This window comes from Pseudopipra pipra, chromosome 7, assembly GCF_036250125.1.
Source record: "Pseudopipra pipra isolate bDixPip1 chromosome 7, bDixPip1.hap1, whole genome shotgun sequence".
In the NCBI taxonomy this organism is placed as follows: domain Eukaryota; kingdom Metazoa; phylum Chordata; class Aves; order Passeriformes; family Pipridae; genus Pseudopipra; species Pseudopipra pipra.
Genome location: NC_087555.1, coordinates 20,784,383 through 20,806,424, shown reverse-complemented (window position 1 = coordinate 20,806,424; position 22,042 = coordinate 20,784,383). Strand labels below are relative to the sequence as shown.

Below are 22,042 nucleotides of genomic sequence, written 5' to 3'. Positions count from 1 at the left end.
ACTTTTTTGTCCTTTTAGATGACTTAGAATGACTGAAAGGATTTCTTCTTGCTTTTATTCAGAAACTGAACTCATTCTGCAGATACCATTAATTATCCACAGATTCCCTCCCCCCATTAGAAGTAAAAAACCCTACATACCATCATTCATCCACCCACCACACCCAATACCTAAAACAGCATTTATCTGTAATGATATTATTTAGGAAAAAAGAACAAAGTTATTATTAATGTATTTTGTTCTGTTCAATCTTTTAATACCCACCCCTTCAAATTTATTCTCAGCTTTATATTTGATCATGCAGCTAAATATTTTTGTCTTCACTTTAAATTTCTTTAAAAATAGATTACATATTTGAGTATGCTGTATCATTTTCTATAGTTAGCAGAATATTTAGAAAGGCCAAGGTCTCACTTGGACTGATAAAACTGAGGTCAGTCATTTGTAAAAGGGGAAACAGAAACAAGAAAAAAAAACCATGCAAGTGTTCACACAAGAGATCACGTACAGATCACATTAGAGGTTTCATGTGAAGTAAACATGGCATAAATCACTAAAAGGTAGGGGAGAAAAGTGAGTTTAGTAGATAACAAGTAATTTAAAAGTAATGAGAAAAATGCTGAAAAAATGTGTAAATGTTAAGAGGCTGGGAATCTATTACAGTATAACTGTCATAAATTTTAAAGTTCATGAAATATAAAAAAACCTATATAGAAGAAGTTTTAGCTAAACAAAAGATTAGTATCGGGATAAGCAGATTTTCTATTAGAAAAATCATAAATACATATTTCAGTGAGAATTACTTTTTTCTTCTACCAAAGGACTGACTTGCTAGAAGCTGAGCATAGTATGGTAGCCTATTTAGCTTTTAACTGACAGTCAAATATTTAATTTTTCAAGTGAAGAAACTTAAAAAATATTGAGAAAGTGTCACTGAATAAAGTAAATTATTAAAAAAAATGTCCACCAATTGAGCATAAAAATATAGTGTATTGGGTTTTAGACAGTAGACAATAATTTCTCACAACCCTACAAAGAAAATTAGTCTTCTTCAGAAGTACTTACAATATGTGAAAAAACAATACACATATGGCCCCCAAGGTGAAAGAGGACTAATAGGATCCATAAATCAGTGGTCAACATATAAAGTCTCATCACAGAAATATTGTAAACAAAATATAATCAGGATCTCAATTATCTTTGGTATAGCGGAGTCCTAGGGAATCTCTGATGACACATTTTATATCCAACTTATGAGGGAAAAGAAACATTTTGCATTGAAAGTATCACTTAAAATGCAGTATGAGTATATAATAATCACAGTTCAGAATGGATCTTCTCTTGTAATAAAATGCTTCTGGCCTATAAATATGAAATCTTAATTGTTCTGGCCAAAGATCCACTTCTGGAAGGGGTCTGATGGATTACAGGATGCCAAACTTGGATGCTCTCCGTTTCCTGTAAGGCACATATGTAGTGCTGCATTGTACAGAGTTTGATCCTAAAGTGAGGAAAAAAGGAGGGAAAAAAAAGTGAGCAAACAATGAACATGCTATTTCCCCCACAGTTTTTCCCCCAGGTTGACTGCTAAAGGTCATACAGATAGGGCATACAGATATTTAGCAAATAAATAAAAGTAGTATACAAGTGCCAACTTGTTTTGTTAGGAAAATTTTAAGAAATATTTTAAAAGATACAAAGCATCTGAATTGGCTTCCAGGTGGATGTCCAGACATACACACTAAAGGATATAAACTGGGTTTTTAAGTGACACTCCTACAAGTGAAATCGAGTTTTGATCTGGTAACTGAAAAGCTGAAATTACCTAAATTTTCCTGCCCTAACTAAACTTACTCTTTTTTGGCTTCTCAGTTTAGTTTTGTTGGCATTTTCACTTTTACTGGAAATCTAAAATTAAGTAATATAAAAGATCCCTGATAGAAATGCCAATTCACAGCCCATACCTTTTGGTGCAGCCATTGCTCCTCTCCAACAGCAAAGGTTTTCTGGCCTTTGTAGCTGCACTCTCGAAGCTGCACAGGTCCCTTAGAAGCACGTAGACAAAGCTCCTTCTGAATGTTATGTCGAATTTCATGGTGTGCAGAATATTCAAAGTACTATTTAAATAATTTTTAAAAAATTCAGTAAATAAAAACAAAACAAAAGTATTAAAGTCTTTGAAATTCCCATATACAAAGTAATAAATGTCCTTTCTTATTCGAAAATTCGAGACTACAGAATAACTTCTGGTTTTTAGCATACACACTTTAAAAGTGTTTACAAAACTGAAAGCATTTTTTAATACTAATGCAATGCTTATTTATATTTACATGCATAAATTGCAAATGGCACTATCTGCATATGTACTATGATGCAATATCTCATTGTGTACTCCCACACAGATTATATATAATTCAAGGAGGCAAACCGAAGACTAGAGATAGTTGCACAGATAAATTTTGGTATTTCTTAACTTTAAAAATCTGTATTCAATTCTGTTGCTGGATTTTGTTTTTTCTTAAAGAAAAAAAAAGTCACATGGAACAATACTTATTGCTGTATGCCAACTTTTTCTGCTTGATCCAAACAATAAATGTCAACAATAGGATGCTGTTATGTTCTCTTGTGAGCTAGCCATTAGAAAAGTAATATAAGCATGTATTTTGTGAGTTAATTTTACCATGATTCGCTGACAGCACAATACTGTTAAGGGTCAGGAATTCTAGGCTATAATTCTGGTCTTAACAGGGATTTACTTCTAACAGTTAAGAGACACTGCTGTCCTTTTATCCCTCTAAGCCCTACCCTAACATCCTGGTCTCTTCCTTTTCTCCCTCATTAAACAGCAGAGTTCCTCTCATTACATCCCACTACCACACAGTTTCTTGGCTCCATATGTCAGCCGCCTTCACTGTATCTTTCCTTTGACTATTAAGACCAGGCTCAGTTACTCCCTTGTGGCTTTCAACCATCTGTCCAATTGGTCAGCAATCACCTCCTCACTGGAATCAATGGAAATAGCACTGAGGAACAAACAGGCATCTCCCTCTTAAGACTCTGTGACCAACATTAATCCTTGAAATAGGTGCTGATAGGAGTGACCTGCTTAGTCACTCAGCTCTCAGACATAATAATTTACTCTTAATCTGATAATCTGACTTAATCTGTCCTGATTTATCTTTTGAACTTCAAAGTCTCTTCACACACTGAAAATATTACTTGAAAGCTAGGTTTAAAACTTCACATATTGAGATGGGCATGTTCCCAGTCCCAGAATATTCTAAAAAGGAAGAATAATATACAACTAATGTACAACTCTGACAATTAGGTTCTCTCTTCCACTCCCTTCTGCCATCTCAAATATATGGACAAAGATGACAGGTAGCATGGAAAATATCAGCCTACACTGATAAAAGTCTGGTAAATGATAGAAAACAACTGAAAACAGAGCATTGTAATGAGAGGGATTATGTAAGCAAATATGCATCCCTTGAGCATTACCAGCAAAACCAATATTAAGGTTCTCTGAAGGCTGACATTTAAAGGGCTTCAGACTGTTATTTTATGGCAGAAGGAAAAACAAAAAACATAACACTTGAAAGTACAGAGTTTAAGTACAGTCCAAGATAACTTAGAGAGAGAACAATAGAAGCATACAGCAGATCTTTTAATACAATGTCTTGGTACAGTGTTCCTGAATTACTAACTGTGACAGTGTGAAAAGGCTCTTATAGTATTAATCCACAACAGAATAAAAAAACAAGTTCAATACTGTAAGAAGCTAACATAACAGGGCAGTTCTTAATCTAGACAGCATTCCATCTCCCACAAAAATGGATTAGGAAAGTATCAACTAACTAGGATTATTTGTCTGAATTTTCATAGTGCCATCAATGGATGGCTTTTAAGGTTGAAAAAAACTTAACCCCCCCCAAAATAACAATTATATTCTAACAAAAATTTTAAAACCTTTGCTGATGTTCAGTTATTAAGGATCTACAGTTGTTAAATTCTATTGACTCTTAGAGGCAACAGAGAAGTGTGCACTTCTGGGCAGGGAAGATGTTCCTTTTATTGGTATTGCAGTAGTGACTGAAGGATTCAGTATCTGACATCTATTGCAAGTTATATTGTAGAAGGAACAGAACCACTGCTGCCTCCAAGAGCTGCGCACCAAAGAGAGCTCCTCTTGAACAAATGGGATCATATTATTCACTTGCATTAGCCAGTACAGGATAGGCCACTGTGACCTCACACTGTGAGGCTGCAAGCATGATAGGGAAGGTGGCTCAGGCCTGGACACTTGGTCTCCCATTGGCTGGATTCCAACCAACATCTTCCTTGACACTGCGAGTCCTGGTGACAGAGAAAGAAGCAATAGGAGGAAGCATAAGGAAAGGAAGAATTAAGAAGACAACACTTACAAGACAGGAATAAGGGCAGGATGAAAACGTTTTGCACAGAAAAGACAGGTCAAGTGAAGCAGGGCAACTGTGTTTGAAATCTGAATTTGTATGCTGAACTTAAAACATCAGAAGCGGGACACAACATTAAGAGTGGTATAGAATTTTCCTTTAACAATATATGTAGGCATTAACTATTAAAGAAAAAAAAGGAAAAAAGAGAGATGAGGGAGAGATATTTAATATTAAAAATTAGTCCATTTCACTAAAATAAATTAAAAGCTTTTATATGGTAAAGCTACAGAGTAGATCATAAAAATTATGTATCAAATATTTTACCTGATTTCCTCCAAGTCCATGACAAGAATACATAATCAGTGGTTTGCCACCATGGTTATTTTCACCAACATCCAGACACATGCGGTTACCTATATTTTTTAACTAAAGAAAGGGTGTTATCAGGATAAAAAAAGCTGTGTGGGGATGATAAAAAATTAAACTGTCTCATATACAAAGCTAATCTTTAGTTCAACAACTACAGCTGTTAGTTCATTTTTACTTTCTGCTATGCTTGAAACTAAAATCCTGTTCTCTCAGTTAATCTTTTCTAACTAAAAGCCTACCAACTACCTAGTCACATATGGAATTATTAGCCTACTGGTGTACAATGTGTACAATGTTACTGTTATTCAAATTACAGTTTGAACAGATACACATAAAATATTCAAAACTGGAGGAAGGGGAAGTTTTATTTGTAAATACATGCTAAACATTCATGTTCAAGCTAAGAATTATTACTTCTTTAATACTTCTTTTCAGTTTCAGCAGTGCAATGTCTAAAGTTACTTGGCAGGGAAAATGACTATTGACATGAATAAAAATGAAAATTACATAGCTATTGACAAAGTATAAAATATTCAAATAGCAAGGTATGCAGAAGAGATTCTTTATCCAGAGTAGTGACAGAAAACCCTAGAGAAGCTAATGATAGCTAAAGTCTAAAAGCTATGGCTAAGATAGCACAAAAGATTAGCACAATTCCTGGACTATGAAGACTATAGAAAACAATTAAAATTAAACTTACATATCCAGAAAACAAGGGATTCAGGTCTGGCACATATGCTTCTGGATAAACATTACTGAGATACCAGGTAAAATTTTTACACTGCAGACGGTGCCTCAAATCAAGTCTTTTTGAGATGTCTCCAAATGTTTTCTGTTAGAGTTGGGGAAGTAAGGAAGGATGGAAGATAAATATATTAAAATTACTAATACCAATTTTTTACATGTAAAGCTATGATATTCTGTGTTCTAGTATTAAGCAAGTTTTAAGCTTCATTTGTTGATTTTTTTCTTGTTAATGCTGTACATAGCCATGAAAATCTATCACCTGAAGGAAGAAAAATAGCTTCTCGAAGAGAACTTTAGATTCTCGCTGGACAGAAAACTTACAAAGTAAATAAGCCAAAACTCAACCTCCCTTCAAATTAGCTGAAGTTTATAAGCAGACAGAGATAGGATGGTTATCCATCATTGAATAAGCTTTATTCTGCAGCTAAAGAGCAACAAACCCTGCTTTTTAAGTAAAAATACTAAGCAACTTGAAACTAATAAGACATTATGTTCCTCACTCCAAAAAATAAGTTAGTTTACATTGTCTATGCTCAGTAGTTTATCTCATGTGCTTCTGGTAGTTCCCATATCTGCTCAATGCAAACAACCCAGGACTTTGGAGAACATATAAAACAACCCACCAATAAAAAAAAACTCACCATAAAAACCCAACACTATCACCACCCAAACACTTAAGTTTTTTCATGTTTGTTGGGGCTACAGCATTAGGCAACCTGAACTCTGACTTTTCATTAAAATATCTAGGATCCTTACATACTTTGTCAATAAATAACTTTTGCTCACCAAAACTTTCAACGCAGCAAGTGTGATTTCTAATACCACCACCACCACCTACTTGTTTCACAATTTTTGCTGCCTCTGTGTTTCTTCGGTAAAATATTTCTTTATATTCATCCATCCACACTTCTGCAAGGCGAACTTGATTACGTGTGATCACTTGAGTACCTTTTGGGAAAGTGTGGGGACTCTTGCTGCGAAAGACATGGCCAACAACAGAGCAAGGAATGATCTCCAACTGTCCACCACATTGCCATACCTAATAATAACATTTAGTGTGTAAGTACACTGCAATTAGAATGAAGGGGGTGGAAAAAAATTCAGCAATATTATTGTTCACCAGAAAACATCAAACCACTAGTAAGAGTACATGTATCAAGCATTCCATAAGTGAATTTCCTAATCAGGTAAACCTTGAAAACATACATTTCAGTTATCAACCCTAAACACATTAACAAAAATTAAAATCAGTTCAGTGAGCATGTTTGTATTTTAGTTCAAAGGTAATTAGTAATTCACTTTTCCTAGTTGGCTGATTCAGCAGAGGAGTCAAGATCTAGTACTAATTTGTCCTCAAAACCCCCGTACACTGTCAGTATAGAGACAATTGCTAATTAGGGAGCTAAACTTACTCTGAAAGACATTTCTATATTTTCACCTCCCCATATTTCCATTTCTTCATCATAGCTTCCGATGTGTTCAAAGTAGTCTTTTGATATTGAAAAGAGACCTCCAGCAAAAGTAGGTGTTCTGCAAAAACAAAATTGAAGGAAGACAGGATTTTTTAAATACAGATGTAAAATCATGGTATAACTGTTCTAGGAATTTTCTATGCATTTGTCAGTGTTTCATTGCAGTGGTGCATTTTCCTGGCATAGATAATACTTCTAGCAATTAAATCTGCCCACATGGAGTCTCATTTGACAGTTTTATTGTCATTTATTAACAACTCATTTAGACTAATGACTGCTGGTATAAAAGACAGCATCAGGAAAACCAACATATTTTCCCCGTATGGAGGATATCAAGTAAAATTATTACTCACAGACCAGTAACCAGCAATCTGTGGCCAAACAGGTACAATTACCATCAAACGCACTACTGTATCAGCCTAGTATTTGGGTGCTCTGACCCATTTTGTCATTCTTTCAAGTATGATGAAAGAGAAGCCTAAATCTGTGGTACTGTCTCTGAAAAAAAACTGTGTACAATCCTCCTCTGCCCCCTCCTGCTAGGAATATAATAAGCAACAGAAATTGCTTGTTATATCCCTAGTGTACATAGAAAAAAAAGTAATGCAGAGCAATTACTGTCTTAAGGAGGCCATATTTTTATGAAAGCTTTTAAAATGCGGTTCTTAAAGAAAATACTACAAAAAAATCTAAGATACTAAGATGTCCGATTATATTCATGTGAAGAAAGTTTATTTACAAACTGCTGTTCATAACAAAACCCCCATGAAAACAGAAGGATTTAAATACTATTCAAATTATGTTTACCTAATGGGATAGGTTTCATCTTTTCTTCTTTTGTTTTCATGTTTAGGAAGAGACTCCCATCCAAATGACAAACTCCAATCAAAATTTCCTCTGTTATGGCTATGCCCATAAGGAGATGGTTTACTGAATTCAAAAGTATTGAGATCTATAGAAGCAATGTCAGGGCTTACAACAGCGACAGGGTTCTCAGCTATTCTTGCCAATAATGGCTCCAACCAGCCATAAAAGCATTCACCTGTGGAGACAATGGGAGCAAATACTGAATCTTTACTTGGCTATAAAGTAGTACACAGAGAATTTTTCAACATGTCCAGCAAGCCAATATAGACTGCTTTTAAACAGCATTGCTAATTATACTTTTAAATAATATGAAACAGCAATAGGGAAGATGATATATTGCAAATGCTTATAAATCATAAAATATCTGCAACATTAAATCAAAGAGAACAGCATTATAAAGCAGACCTGGTATAGTTACAGATTACACTTACAATGAGCATCCAGAAAGGTAAGGGTCTCTCCTGTTGCTACGGAAGCTCCCAACAACCGTGCCGTGATCAGACCTTTTCTTTCCTTCTGACGGACTACTTTAACTATTTGGAACTGTTTCACATACTCATCTAGTTTATCGTGCAGGTATTCTAGAACAAGGAATCAGTTTTGGGATATTCAGTATATGTACATGCCCAAAATTTTACATTATTAAACTAACAAGGTAAACAACTCACTAACCCCAGAAACTACCTCAACATCAAAAAAGTAAAAATTCCTAAGTGCTGAAGGTTATTTTTAGGGGTTGAGTCTTCTTGGGGGTAGGGTATAGTAAGAGGTGACTGGCAGAGAACAGGAGATGAAATACTAAAAATATTCTAAACAAGAAAGGACATGCTTGCACATCTCTGCTGCAGCATTAACAGTTTGAATACCAATTCAACCTCCATTTTCAGAGCAAATGGATCACCTACATCATCTGTGGAACACGCAAATTCTTTCCTTAACGATGGCACATTTACACAGTTTTCAAAGGCTCTGTTTACAACAGCAACAGAAACCATATAGAAAACTATTTAAACGTTCAAGGTTTGAGAAACAACCCCACATCGCTCATTGAACATCCCACACCATACTTTGCCCGTCCTTAGCATTAAGCTGTACTACTGAACATACTTCACATCCAAGTGTGCAGTATAATAAATACAGACTTGCAAAAAAGCGTAAATACATTAACAGAAGCATATATGTATAGACATGTTCCTCTAAAGTTAAGCACATAAAGTTTTTTGAACTTGCATTTGTGTTCACACTCAGTATACAGTTAATTATCTCTGAGAGTCAGCTGGAGTGTTGAAGATTATTTTTCCAATAAATAATTTTACTTTCCAGTAAATACACTTCCCTTCGTATTAATGAAATTCATTTGCATAAAGACAATCCCTATGATAAAATGCAAATTGCCACAAGTATTGGCCAATTTGTACTTGGGATACTTTGTTCTATAAATTGCAATTGTTTTGAAGCACAAATTACAAAGCTACTTGTCATGCAACCAGTTATGCAGTTAAAGCAGCACTAGAATTGGAAAACCTAGAAATAGGGCTTAAAAACCTTTTAGAGAACAAGAATTTCATATCTGACTACCTCATGGGAAAAAAAGAGGAGGGAAGACTACTTCGCATTTTAAAGAAAAAGAAAGGAGCAAAACCACTTAGAATACCATTATACACATCAATGGTGCAAAGAGATATCCTCTTAATCAATTTATCTGCTACCTTAACATGTCTTCAATTAAAAAAAAAAAAAAAAAGTGAAAATAGAGAGACTTCTTACCATCTACACTGGCATCATCCACCAAAATAACCTCCTTTAGCAGAATGGCAGGAGATGTGTACATCACACTGTGGACAGTTCTGAGCAGAGTAGACCACGCTTCATTATGAAAAACTATTACAATACTCGTGGTTGGCAACGGCGGGCAGCGCTTGAACTTTTGTTCAATACATCTACAGATAAGAAAGTGTCAGGTGTTACAAAACAGACAACAGTTTTTTGACTCAAACTCTTAAAAGAAACCCTTCTCTTTCTAGTATAAAGCTTTATAACTATGGACATTAAATATACACTTACTGTTTGCCACCTGTCAACTTTAGAGACTGGAGGTTATTACTCCAAGGTAATAACCACAGCCATTGCCTCACAAAATACACAGTTATGCTCACCAGTCATGCTCTAGCAAAGGTTATGGGGAGCTGCACCACAGGTACCAGCAGCAGCTCAATAAGTTCAGTCACTCCGGGCACAGATGCCTGACAACATGTAATCTGACACTGAGAGACTGCTCATAACCAAAATCCACTCTATCCAAGTCCTGAGTCTACATTAATAAAATTTTTCAAAACTACAAGACTCCTGCTGAGATATTCCATTACCTTGTTCAACAGTTTATAATTTCCTAATTTATTAAATTATGCTGATGGTTTTATTAACATTGAATACTAAAAAAACAGGGGGTGGTGTTTAAATTGGAAAAAAGTTTAAACCTCATTTTCATTTTTCTTCTAGGTAAAACTTAGCAGGCTTCCTGAAAGTTACTCAGAAATTTTAGCTTAAAGGCAGAAGCAGAAAACCTTATTTAAATATGGTTACTTTGAATTCAAAACCATGAAAGAAGTGAGCTTTTCTAAACATTCTTGGCTTTGGCACTGCAGACTGTTATGTACAGCCAATCATTATGTATAGCTAGGAGACTTTCCTAAACTATCACCTACTGCTGAACTCAAATCACTTTGCAGTCTGAATTTCTGAGAAGTTTTTCAACTATCAGGACATACATATTTCAACATACTCAGGAGGTCGAGTGTCTGGTCCAAGGTCTCGGTGTAAAGAAATCCTATCACTTGCAAATGCATTAAAACAGTGTTTCTCTTCTCCAAGCTGTTTTTCTTTCTGTTCTTCTGAATTTAAGTTGGTGGTTTTAAATGCTTTACCAGAAGCTCCAGGAGCATTAGGATCTTGAAGGGGTCGATCTAGAAAGGGTTTTAGTTCCACCGCAGTATAGTGCCCTGGCAAACAGTGTCTCTCTCCAGGAATCTTAGTTTGCCTAACTGGTGCTTTTATCTGCATTTTTGGCTTTGCACCTTTGATATTGTTCATAGCATTTAACACAAGACCTAATACATGACTTTTCTTTCCAACAACTGGCTCAACTCCTGCTTCATCTTTAAAATCTTGAACACCCACTTCTCTTTGCAATAAAAATAAAAATACCAAAAAGACAAACACAATAATGCTAAACTTCCAAAGTTTCCAGTGAAAAAGTGTCTTGAATAGTTTGTGTGTTTTTTTCAAGGCCATTCTAGTTTAAAAAATTTCACACGACAACTTTCTGTGAGTGTTGTTCTTCAAACAGGTCACAGCATTTCTTGAAATTATAATACCTATAAATTAAAACAAAAAGTATTCATTTAGGCATCTAGTATATTCAACAATATAAAGCCACAAGAAATTAATGGGAGGATTTAATTCACAGCTCCCAAATGTCAAATGTTATGTTTGCTACATCACTTAAATATACATCAAAGCTACCTATAAGATACCCAAAATGCCCTCTCCCTGTTTTTTGTTTTGGGTTTTATTTTTTAAATACACTTCAAATAGAAGAACCAGAAATTAGGCATACCACTAAGAATAAAACACTATTTCTACACAGTGCCACTACTTCACATTCATTTTGTTACAATTAGGCTGTTTAAAATTAGAAGAAAGTGTTATTTAAAGTCTTCTAGAAGTAGAGAATTTTAGTTCAATGATGGGATAGAAGGAAAACAGATGGAATCAATACATAGGTTCGAGTTGCATGTCAGAGAGAGCCACATGAAAAGTGAAATACAAAGACAGGAAAGACTTCTTAATCAACATATTTCAACAATTTGACAGTTTCCAATATTTTTTTTAAAAATCTATTTCAAGATAAGTAATCAGACTTCAAGTGGGAAATTCTTAGATTAATTTAGTTATCTAGTATACATGTTCAATGCACACTTTATATAGGTAAATTGGAGTAGGTTAATTTAGCCTGGGGATCAAGTAATCATTCTGTATATTTTTTCATTCACCTGTGCTATATTTTCTGGCATGTGCTGCTGCAGCTCATCATGAGAACATGCCAAAGAGCTCTTGTCTTTCAGGAACTCTGCCACAGTTTTTTCATATTCAGTGGCTTTCAAAGATGAAACTATGAAAAACATTTGAGGACTACCAAAATCTAACTGATTTGAATTAAATTCTCTCTGCAAAACTGGCAGTTTATAAGAGGGGAAAATAAAAAACCAGCCTGAATTGAAGAAACACCTTCATTTTTGTCTAAATTGCATGTATGCGAACCGAGAAAAGAAATAAACAGCATCTAGCTAAAAGTCACAGTTAGTTCCCACGTGATAACTACTGATCACAAAACTGCAAAACCCCCTGCTTTTCTATTTATTTCTTTGAAATACAAGTAGATTCTGCATTTCTTAATATATAATAATAATATATACTCAGGAAGAGATACAAGTCAGAGAAAACAAAAAAAACCCAACCCTACATAGTTTCCTTCAAGAATTTGTAGGAGAAATTAAACATCTGCATTTCTTCACATTATACTGTGTTTCAAAGCTTGTGTCAGCTTAATAAACCTATACATTCAAACTACAGTACTTTTACCATAGAGTTGTTGTTAAGAGAATGCAGAGGGGAGCTTATTACATCATTGCCAGAGAGATACTAAAAGGTACCAAAAATGTGCTTCGCAACTCACAGAATTTAAAAGAAAACCAAAATAAAACCACAAAATCAGTCCACTTCTGTCTCACATATTATTTTCCCATTTTTCTTTAGTGCTGAAAAATTTGTACTACAATACCAGTACCTATATACTGTAAGACTAAGAATTAAACTTTCATTCCCGATGAAAGGATTGCAACCAATTTAACAAACTGCCAGACTGAAAAATCTCGTTTTCTCACGAAATCTGGGGGGTTTATCTTGACTGGCTGCCAGACACCCACCTAGTCACTCTCTCCACTTCCCATCCTCAACATGACAGTGAGAAAAAAATAATCACAGCATATGCTGATTTGGAAGGGACCCACAAGGATCACGGAGTCCAACCCTTAGCCCAGCACAGGACCATCCCCAAGAGTCACATCACGTGCCCAAGAGTATCATCTAAACACTTCTCAAACTCTGTCAGGCTTGGTGCTGTGACCACTTCCCTGGGGAGCCTCTTCCAGTACCCAACCACCCTCTGGGGGAAGAACCTCTGTGTAATATCCAACCTAAACCTCCCTTGACACAACTTTCAGGTCATTCCCTCAGGTCCTGTCACTGGTCACCACAGAGGAGAGATCAGTGCCTGTCCCTCCTCTTTCTCTCACAAGGAAGTTGTAACTGCAAAGAAGTCTTCCCTCAGTCTCCTCCAGGCTGAACAGACCAAGTGACCTCAGGCACTTCCCATACGGCTTCTCCTCAAGGCCCTTCACCATCTTCATTGCCCTTCTTGGGACGCTCTCTAAAAGCTTAATATTATCTTTTTTATATTGTGGCACCCAAAACTGCACACAATATTCAAGGTGAGGCTGCCCCAGTGCAGAGCAGAGCAGGACAATCCCCTCCCTCGACTAGCCTTTGAAAAACTCTTTTTATTGTCCCCCACCTTTCTGGCAGGTTCAACTCCAGCTGAGCTTTGGCTGCATGAATTTTCTACCCACCATGGTAAATCACATGGGCTGAGCTAAAGGCTTCAGTTACTGTCACAGGGAAAAAAGACCTGTAATGATGGATTTTAATTTACTGGCAATTAAAAATAGAGTACGATGGTGAAAAAAAAAAGACTCAAACTACCTCCCCTGGCTCAGCTTCACTCCTTCGTTGCCAATTCTCCTATCTCCTTTCTCCCAAGTGGTGCAGAGGAGATGAAGAATAAGGGCTGTGGTCAGCTTGTGAGACATCATTTCTACCACTCCTTCCCCTTCACACTTTTCCTCTGCTCCAACATGGGTTCTCTCCGTGCAGTACAGTACTTCAGCATAAACTGCTCCAGCATAGGCAATCCATGGGTTGCAGTTCCTGTCAGGATCTTGCTCCTGGGATGGCCTCTGCATAAGCTGCAGCTTTTTTCATGGCATATCCACTTGCTCTGGCATGGTCCTGCACAGGCTGCAGTGCAGATATCTGCTCTGGGCTGCAGAGAAATACTTCTTCACCACAGTCTTCTCCATGAGCTGCAGGGGAATAACTGCTCCAGTGCCTGGAACACATTGTCCCCTCTTTCTTTACTGACCTTGGTTTCTGCAGGGTCTCACATTTTTCTCACTCCTCTTTCTCACAGCTGCTGTGTAGCATTTTTTACCCTTTCTGAAATACCTCATCACTGAGGCACCACCTGCTACATGGGTGGCTCAGCTTTGGCCAACAGTGGGTCTATTTTACAGCTGTCTGGAACCAGCTGTGTCCAGCCCAGAATGGGGGGTGAGCAACCCCTGTCCCTTATCACAGAGGCCACCTGTGCAGTCATCCTCACCCCCCCCCACCCCATCTTGCCATGAAAATGTTATACACAATGTAAAACACTGAGCATATGTACAGATTAGCACCCAGCAAGAAGACTGTCATTGCACGGGCTACAGCCTCTGCAGGTTACTAATCAGGAATGCTTTTGTAACACCATCAAAAACAAAATCACATTACTGTTTCTCAGTGCACCATGCACAAGCACATATGGTACTAGTAAATCTTAAAGCTTAGAAATCAATAAGCAATATAAATATGTCTTTCTCAAATGGAAAAAAACATCTATCTATATATATAAAAATATATAACTTCTTTATCTCATAAGCAGTCATTAGGCATAGTCAATCAGGCAAACACATGGGGAGGGAGAGCATTAGCATTTGTCAGCTGGTTGGTCGGTTTCCAAACATTGTTGTCCTCAAACTTCTTTTATCTCATTAAACATGAAATTATGTTCTCCTACTTCCTCTAGACCTCTCCCTCTTGGTAAAGAAACTTAAATTTGTTCATGACAAGAAAAAGGTTAAGCTTTAATGAACATGATGGTGTAAGATGTCAAGAGAAGTGAGGTTAAAGTTAATTCTATACAGCAACATTGTTTTACACTGAAATTATGCTTAAACTGGAGAACTTAATATTTGAGTTAAATATTTACATCTGTCTCATTTTGTTTTAATGAGCTGGTCTGAGACTACTCAAAAGGGTAGAATATAGTGTGGCTGTTACCTGTCTCAGTACCAAAGAACAACTACTTTAGAGAGTTAAAGTTACAACTGTCAGATTTCCAAACATCTTCAGTATTTCAATTAACACCACAAGACTTACTTATCTTATACTCACTAAGACATTATTTTTATCTAGTTTTATATTTATTTCATTGCCTCCAGCAACAAAAAAAAAAATGGACTCGAAAATAGCAAATATTTCTTTCATAGATTTTTAGGACATACTTCAGAGTTTTGATGCTGTTTTGATGCTGAAATACTAACCTAATCTTCAAAAAACATAAAAAGTACATTTGTACATTTTACCAAAACCATAAACTAAACATCTCGTTGTTTTCATTTGGGACTATTTCCTGCACAAATTAAGCACATACAAATCCTCAGAATTCTCATGATTAATACAAGTTAATATATCCATAAATCCAAATAACCAAAATCTAAAATTCATTCAGAATATTTTTTGCACTGTCTGCTTTGCCTACATCTGCCTTCAGACAAATAAGTCATTAAATTACTCTCCATAATGAGCAACCAAGAGCAAGTTATTTAGCATTTGTCCTCCTGTGTTACTATATTCACTGTTATTTGCATACACTTGGACTTCTCTGACAACATATTTCCTTTTATTGGATACATCTGTCTTGGCTGCTTAGGTCTAACTACAGCAAGCTGCCACAACACACAGGGGAAATGTGTCTGTCCCTAGAAATGAAAAGACAACTCACCTGTGTTAGGTGTGTTGTGGCAGACAGCAACAAACCCTTTCAATGTGGATGAGTAGACTGCAGTAGCACACATGGCACGCAGGACGTGCACAGGAACAAGTGCAAGTGATGTTTCTTTTTAGAGGAAGGATTGAGTGACAGCTTTGGGACAGCATGTGCAGCAGAGATGAAGTGGACAGAGGGTCATTTGCCACAAACATACAGCAAAACCTTTTGATATAGACACATGCTGAGTGCAGTTTTGTTAATAAAATATCTGACAGGGATATTGCTTACAATTAGAGAAGAGCTCTCTGTTGCACAAAATAGTAGCATTTTCAAGAACAGAAGCTACATTGTCTGAAGAATTTTTGCCATGAAAGCTCTATCTTACTTAGGATTTTCACCCGGATAATTTTGTAGCCAGAAATACAATCTTTATTCTGCACAAATGCCTCTCACATTTTCATGGCACAGCAATGTCAGTAAACACAGACCAAGCTACTGTTCAATCCTCCAGGACATGCTGAAGAACTACGTGGCATGATTAAACTCCCTGGGGTGACTGTTTAGCAAAGTGTTTAATCTTCTATTCATTAGTGTTATTTTCACTAATAGCAGTCTGGATTCTTACAGCACTTTGAAATAACTAGCCCTAAACACTAGAAGTTTTTTTTTTTTAAGAAGAAAATAACCAGAAAACTAATACATACTAAAGAAGTCTTCTAAAAGTGCCAAAAAGCAGCTGCCACACTACTTCAAACCACATCACATGGGTAGTGTGTGAATTCAATGCAGTCTATGTTACATTATGCCACCCACTAACTCTGATGTCAGACTGTCTGCAAAATCTCTTACTTAGAAGAAAGCCTCCCTACTGTAGCCAATACGCAGACAACTCTGATTTTTTGTTAGCTTGGTCTGAACAACACTATAGACAATCATTTTTTTGTATAAAAAAATGAAAGTGTCAATATAAACCAAATCAGCAGAAATTCTTTCAGACCATGCCAGTGAGGCAAAATTTATTGAGGTTACTATCAACAATACACTTGACTGCAGTTTTTTAATAAAACTATTTTAAAATCTACTTTTTTTTTATCTGAATGTTAAACAAGTTTCAAATGTTTCCTGACAATGCTGCTTTATTTTTTTAATTAAAAAAAAATTAAAAAAAAACTAAGTAAAAAATACTAAAAGCAATTAAAAAAAAAGACTTAAAAGACTTAAAAAGGGAAAAATAGGAAAAATGCTTTAGAACTATTCTAATCAAAACTATTTAACTACATGACTTGGCTTCAACTTAATCTAATTATTCTATTCCAGCTTGTCTATTTTTGTTATCAAAGTATACAAACCCTTCATCAAACCCTGATGTCCCTTTAATAAGAAGGTGGGTGTGTGAATAGAAACACTGAGAAAATTCTTTTGGAAAAACAAGACTTGACACTTATGATCAACTGTTCTCTCCAAATTAGCAAAAGTCTGACAAAGATACTTCAAGATACTTTACCTGTAAGAAGTCCTACTTTCACCACTGGTATTTCTGAATCTAAAATTCCAGACAGGTTTTTTTGCATGAATATCAATGTAGATATTACTAAAATATTAGTTACTGAAATAATCAGTTTGGTAAATTAAATATTCTTCTTCTAGCACCATGGAAATTGTAGGGTTTTTCTACCAGCAAAAAAATAAATAAATCACTGAACAAAACTGTTCCCACTTCCTAGAAGTACAACCTAGAGGAACATACATTCATACATGCACCTTTTGGGACAGATTAAGAAACATCCAATTTAGAGTGAACTTTTCATACAGGTTTACCTTAATATGGAATATGAAGGCTCTTCATACAATCAAAACCATTCAGAAGCACTTCAGAAATCAGGGAAAATTAAAAAAGTTGCTTCAGTCCCACAAACTATGCTACTGTTTACAAGCATATTAGCCCTTGACTGAAATAAAGGAACAAATAATAAAATGAGTTGTACTAAAGTGAAAGACTATAGCTTCACATAAAGAGAAACAGAATCAGCCAACTAGCTTCTATCTCCACAATTGCAACAAAAGAGAACTGCTTATCTGTTTCACTAAGAACACACTCCTAGATAGGGTACACATACCTTAAAGAAACAGAGATTCACAAACGCCAGGTGCTGTTCCTCGGGGTACATTCTTTGAAGCTCAGCCACTGGAAATGTGGTTCTCCTCCTGAAAAAAAGTTGTAAGAGGAATACTGAATGTATTCAGTTCCTGAGCCTTTGTTTTAGAAACATTGAGGACACAAATGATTCTAGCAAATGCTGGATGCAATCTGCCTCACTGATTATTACACAGAAATGAGAAGCTGTAAATGGATGATCACACAGAAGGCTGAAGAAATTCTGAACAACAGGAGCACTGAAACAACTTGCTGCAGTTTTTTTGAGATCAAAAAATAATTTGGGAAAAAAACCCAAACAAATCATCACCAAACACTCCATATATTCTAATGGAAGTGCTTCAAACTATCACATGCTCTTTCAAAATGAGCACTAGTACTGGTTTTCTACAGCCAAGCATTGTATGTGATAGGCAGAGTTAGACAGTTCCCTGTGACAACCAATTGCATATTAAAAATATACAGTAACCGTATATTATTTGTCTTATTTTTACATACCTGGGACTATACATGATGTAAAGACCTAGGATATATAAATGGCATGCACTTATCTGAAATTTAAATTTCACTCAACTCTGTATCTTGCCTTTTTTCTTGGTTAGATTGGTTTGGGCCTCTGTTAAAACAATTTTAGACTGTCCCTAAAAATGCCATGATGACAAGTGAGCATGATAGCAGCTGTAAAGTGCTGTTTTAACTCAGAAGGATTAGTGTTTGATTATCATTTAAGCACCAGAAGATAATGTCTGGATCATAACCAAGGGAACTTTGTTTGTTTTACTGATTGTAGTAATGCTTCTAAGATAACAAAAGCATCTGTGTATCAAGTGCAGGTCTTGAAATCACAGTTTTCTGACTGGTCATAGTCACTCTTGTCGAAGTGATAAGTGAGAGTCTCCTCATGGGAGATTTACTGGGTCAGTGACTGCTAAACTAATCTTTGTCAGAATCTTCCAAAAGTGTCTTTGCTTTCCTCCTCTTCCCACTTCAATGTTTATTTTCCAGCTACATTTCACTGCTGAATAACCTTAGTCCCCTCAAGTTAACCATTTGACTATGGAATTGTGAAGTCAGTAGTTCTGTGATATGATTTCTCTGTTTGTAAGCAGAACTATTTCCTATGGCACATATCAGTGAGTATTAGGAAAAATCAGACAATGGTAACAGCAAGTGAATAAATTCAGGCTTTACATGAGTGGACAAAACCTAGCACTTCATGGTCTAGAAACTTGAGCCACTTTCAAATCTTGTAAAGACAAGCACAGCAATGAGCAGATTGGGATGAGAAACTCATCAGTGGTGGCAGGCAACTGAGCAGCAGTTCGTATCATGAGTGCGATTCTCAACATTGATTCGAAAGAAAGAGGAAAGCCTGCACTAGCTACAGCTCTTGGAACAGATCAACCAGGTAGCAAACTTATGCAAAGCAAAAAAACCAATTTCAAAGCAACATGGCATGTCACCTAGAACCACAGACTTTGGGGGAATGTCACAGAGAGGGCAATTATATCTTGTTCCTATTTTAACAGAGGTCAAGATATCCGGGCTGCCTCTGGTACTACCCAGCCCCCAAAAAGGGCCAAAGTTAAGTGGCAATAGCAATTACGAGGAAAACTGGTCTTCTGCTCCTTCCCACAGCACAACAAAAATAGTAATTCAGGCTCTCTGTGACCAACTTAATTTTTACTTTGCTCTGTTATTGAGAAGCCTTTAGATGACAGTAGCAGATGCCAAACTGACCAGACCACTGAGCAAACCTAGCTAAAAAAGGAAACCAAACCCCGTAAAGTTGGCTGTTTTGTCTCAGCCTTTAACTCTGTCAGCTCAGCAGCGTAACACCGGCTTTAGTCAATCCTGAGTAGATCAATGTAATTTGTAGTTTTTTAAACAAAAGAGTTCGTTTTGTTACAGAAGACTAACATATAAAATACTACTGAGGTGCGTATATAACATTCATATTTCCAGTAAGATTTTTTATTTAACCAACAAAAAAGTTCATCCGTAAATTCTTTTTTGTACAAGAATATTTCACACAAAGTTAAAAAAAAAAAATCCAGGACACTAAGGTTATTAATGTTAAAATACGCTTCCCCTGTCAGTTCTCCAGACCCCAGAAAACATTCCCTAAGTATTGTCACGGCTGTGTAGAACACTAACAAACCGCCGGGGAAAAGAGACAATGTGGTAACTTCTCAAAAGCACTTCGTGTAGGATGAACTATCCCAGAACTAGCTGGCAATGTACACAATGGAACTACCACCCTGCTGCTATGGAATGAATGCGGTACTGTGGGCAAACCCTTGGGCGGGATCCGTACGTGGCAGGAGACACCTCCCTCGGTCAATACCTTCGGTGCATCCGGCCGGCGCTTCCCGGAGCCCCGTTTGCCCAGGCGGCAGCCTGGGCTCCTCGCCCACTCCCCGCTGGCCCGGTGCGGGGCTAGCCGGGCTGTCCCGGCCCCGGGCAAGGCTCGCAGGGCTGGGCTGTGCCGTTCCAGGGAAGGGCCCCGGCGCTGCGGCCTCGGGGGGCTCTGAGGGCACTGCGCGTGGGGAGCGCGCGGAGCGGCGCCTGAGGGGACCCCCGGGGCAGCCCCAGCCCCGCGCCCGCCCCAGGACCGCTCCCACCCCGGGAGGGCTCCCTCACGTCACGGCTCCCGCCCTCCCGCCGAGCCCCGCGCCCGCACGGGAGGCGGCGAACGGAGGAGAAGCGGCACCGGGCGCTGCCCCTCCGCCGGCCACAGCCTGCGGCGAGGCCAAGGGGGAGTGGAGCCGCGCGGGGGCTCCTGCAAGTGCCCCACTCACCTCGTCCGGCGGGAGGAAAGCGAAGGCGCTGCCGCGCGAGCGGCCGCGGGCACCGGGAACACCGGGAGTCCCGGGAGGCCGGAGCCGGGCGGGCTCTGCGGCTTCCGCCCCGCGCCCGCCAGGTGCGCGCGAGCGGCCCGCGCCTGCGCCCCGCGCGCCCGCGCCCCGCCCTCACCTGGCGCCAGGTGCGCGAGGCGCCGCCGGCGGGGAGGGGGCGGCGTGAGGGGTGTGAGCGCGGGGGGCACCCGGGAAAAGCCCCTTCCCTCCTCCCTGTTCTCCTCCCGCTCCCCCGGGACGCGGCGCTTTTGGCACAGTGACACAACGCGCCCCGCAGCGGTGCGCGCGTCACCGTCCGAACCGCGGAGCGCAGTTCGAGCGTCACGGCGGGGGCTGCGGGTCCTGCTTCAGCCATCGAAGTGCGATGTGGCGCAGGACGTGGTTGACCAAGCACTCCCCAGCTCAGGTTGCTGGGAAACAACACAAAATCCCTCAGAGGTGAGATCACAGATCGGAGAAGGGATATCACACTGAGCTCCCTCTCTTCACAATGCGGTTTCCCAGAGAGACAGATGCAAAATCTCTTCGCTTTTGTAGCATGGTTTAATTTACGGGAGAAAAAAAAAAAATAAAGTACTATTTGCACTCCCTTAATGGAGTGTAGAGTTTCCACTTCTTCCTATTCTCAAATCACTGTCCCAGCCCAGCACTTTAAAGCTTCATTCTCTCACTGCTGAACTGCAGGTAACAAAGAGCTCAGCAACTATGTGGGCAGTTGGCAGTAGTTATACTGATTCTACAGCAGTAACAAAAATGTTGATACCAGTTTTTTTACAAATTAATTAATATTGCCCAGGAACTCTTAATAAAAGATTTAGACCAGCATTTATCACAATTAATATGTTCTGGTATTCCTAGCATGTTAAAATCCTCCCTTATGCCTTTGAAAGTTGAGGCCTGAACTGTAGCTACATCACCTGAGACATGCACAGCCAACATTCAACTTTCATAGCACAAAATTAAAGTAAGGCAAATTTCTAATGTGAACATTTAAAAAGCTCCTGTTTTCCAGAATAAAACCTGCATTAACAGGCATACTGACTCCTTAAAAAAACCCAATTCCAACCAAACATCAAGAACAACAAAAAAATAACTTCGGAACAAGACTTAGACTGTTCACTTAGCTCCTCTTCTAGCAAGCACCATGTCACATAATTAGCAACAACATATAGCAGAGATAAAAGCATGTGATTTTTGCCATAATGGTCCAATTCTCAACATTCTAAGGC

At 38.1% G+C, this 22,042-nt stretch overlaps 1 protein-coding gene across 5 annotated transcripts; it reads right to left on the bottom strand.

The window, feature by feature from the left end:
- Positions 1 to 970: 970 nt before the first annotated feature.
- On the bottom strand, positions 971 to 21,172 carry GALNT3 (polypeptide N-acetylgalactosaminyltransferase 3). Of its 5 annotated transcripts, XM_064661006.1 has the most exons (13): positions 20,757 to 20,885; positions 17,918 to 18,005; positions 17,619 to 17,749; positions 10,656 to 11,247; positions 9,641 to 9,813; positions 8,305 to 8,454; positions 7,814 to 8,048; positions 6,947 to 7,064; positions 6,373 to 6,573; positions 5,488 to 5,619; positions 4,743 to 4,844; positions 1,965 to 2,117; positions 971 to 1,501 (listed from the first exon to the last, which is right to left on the bottom strand). In XM_064661006.1, exons 4-13 carry the CDS (start codon positions 11,162 to 11,164, stop codon positions 1,379 to 1,381), a joined length of 1,896 nt encoding a protein of 631 aa, XP_064517076.1. In that variant the 5' UTR covers positions 11,165 to 11,247; positions 17,619 to 17,749; positions 17,918 to 18,005; positions 20,757 to 20,885; the 3' UTR covers positions 971 to 1,378. The 5 variants fall into 5 exon arrangements, with proteins under 5 accessions (XP_064517076.1, XP_064517073.1, XP_064517072.1 ...); XM_064661003.1 differs by lacking the exons at positions 17,619 to 17,749; positions 20,757 to 20,885 and adding an exon at positions 20,932 to 21,172; XM_064661002.1 differs by lacking the exon at positions 17,619 to 17,749.
- Between the last annotated feature and the right edge of the window lie 870 nt (positions 21,173 to 22,042).

What these genes read in the sequence shown, in the direction of transcription:
- GALNT3 (XM_064661003.1), bottom strand. Translation starts at nt 11,164, where the DNA reads ATGGCCTTGAAAAAAACACACAAACTATTCAAGACACTTTTTCACTGG. An exon ending in ATGGACTTGGAGGAAATCAG is followed by an intron (nt 2,118 to 4,742) that starts GTAAAATATTTG and finishes TTATTTAAATAG; the next exon opens with TACTTTGAATATTCTGCACA. An exon ending in AGCAATGGCTGCACCAAAAG is followed by an intron (nt 1,502 to 1,964) that starts GTATGGGCTGTG and finishes TCCTCACTTTAG; the next exon opens with GATCAAACTCTGTACAATGC.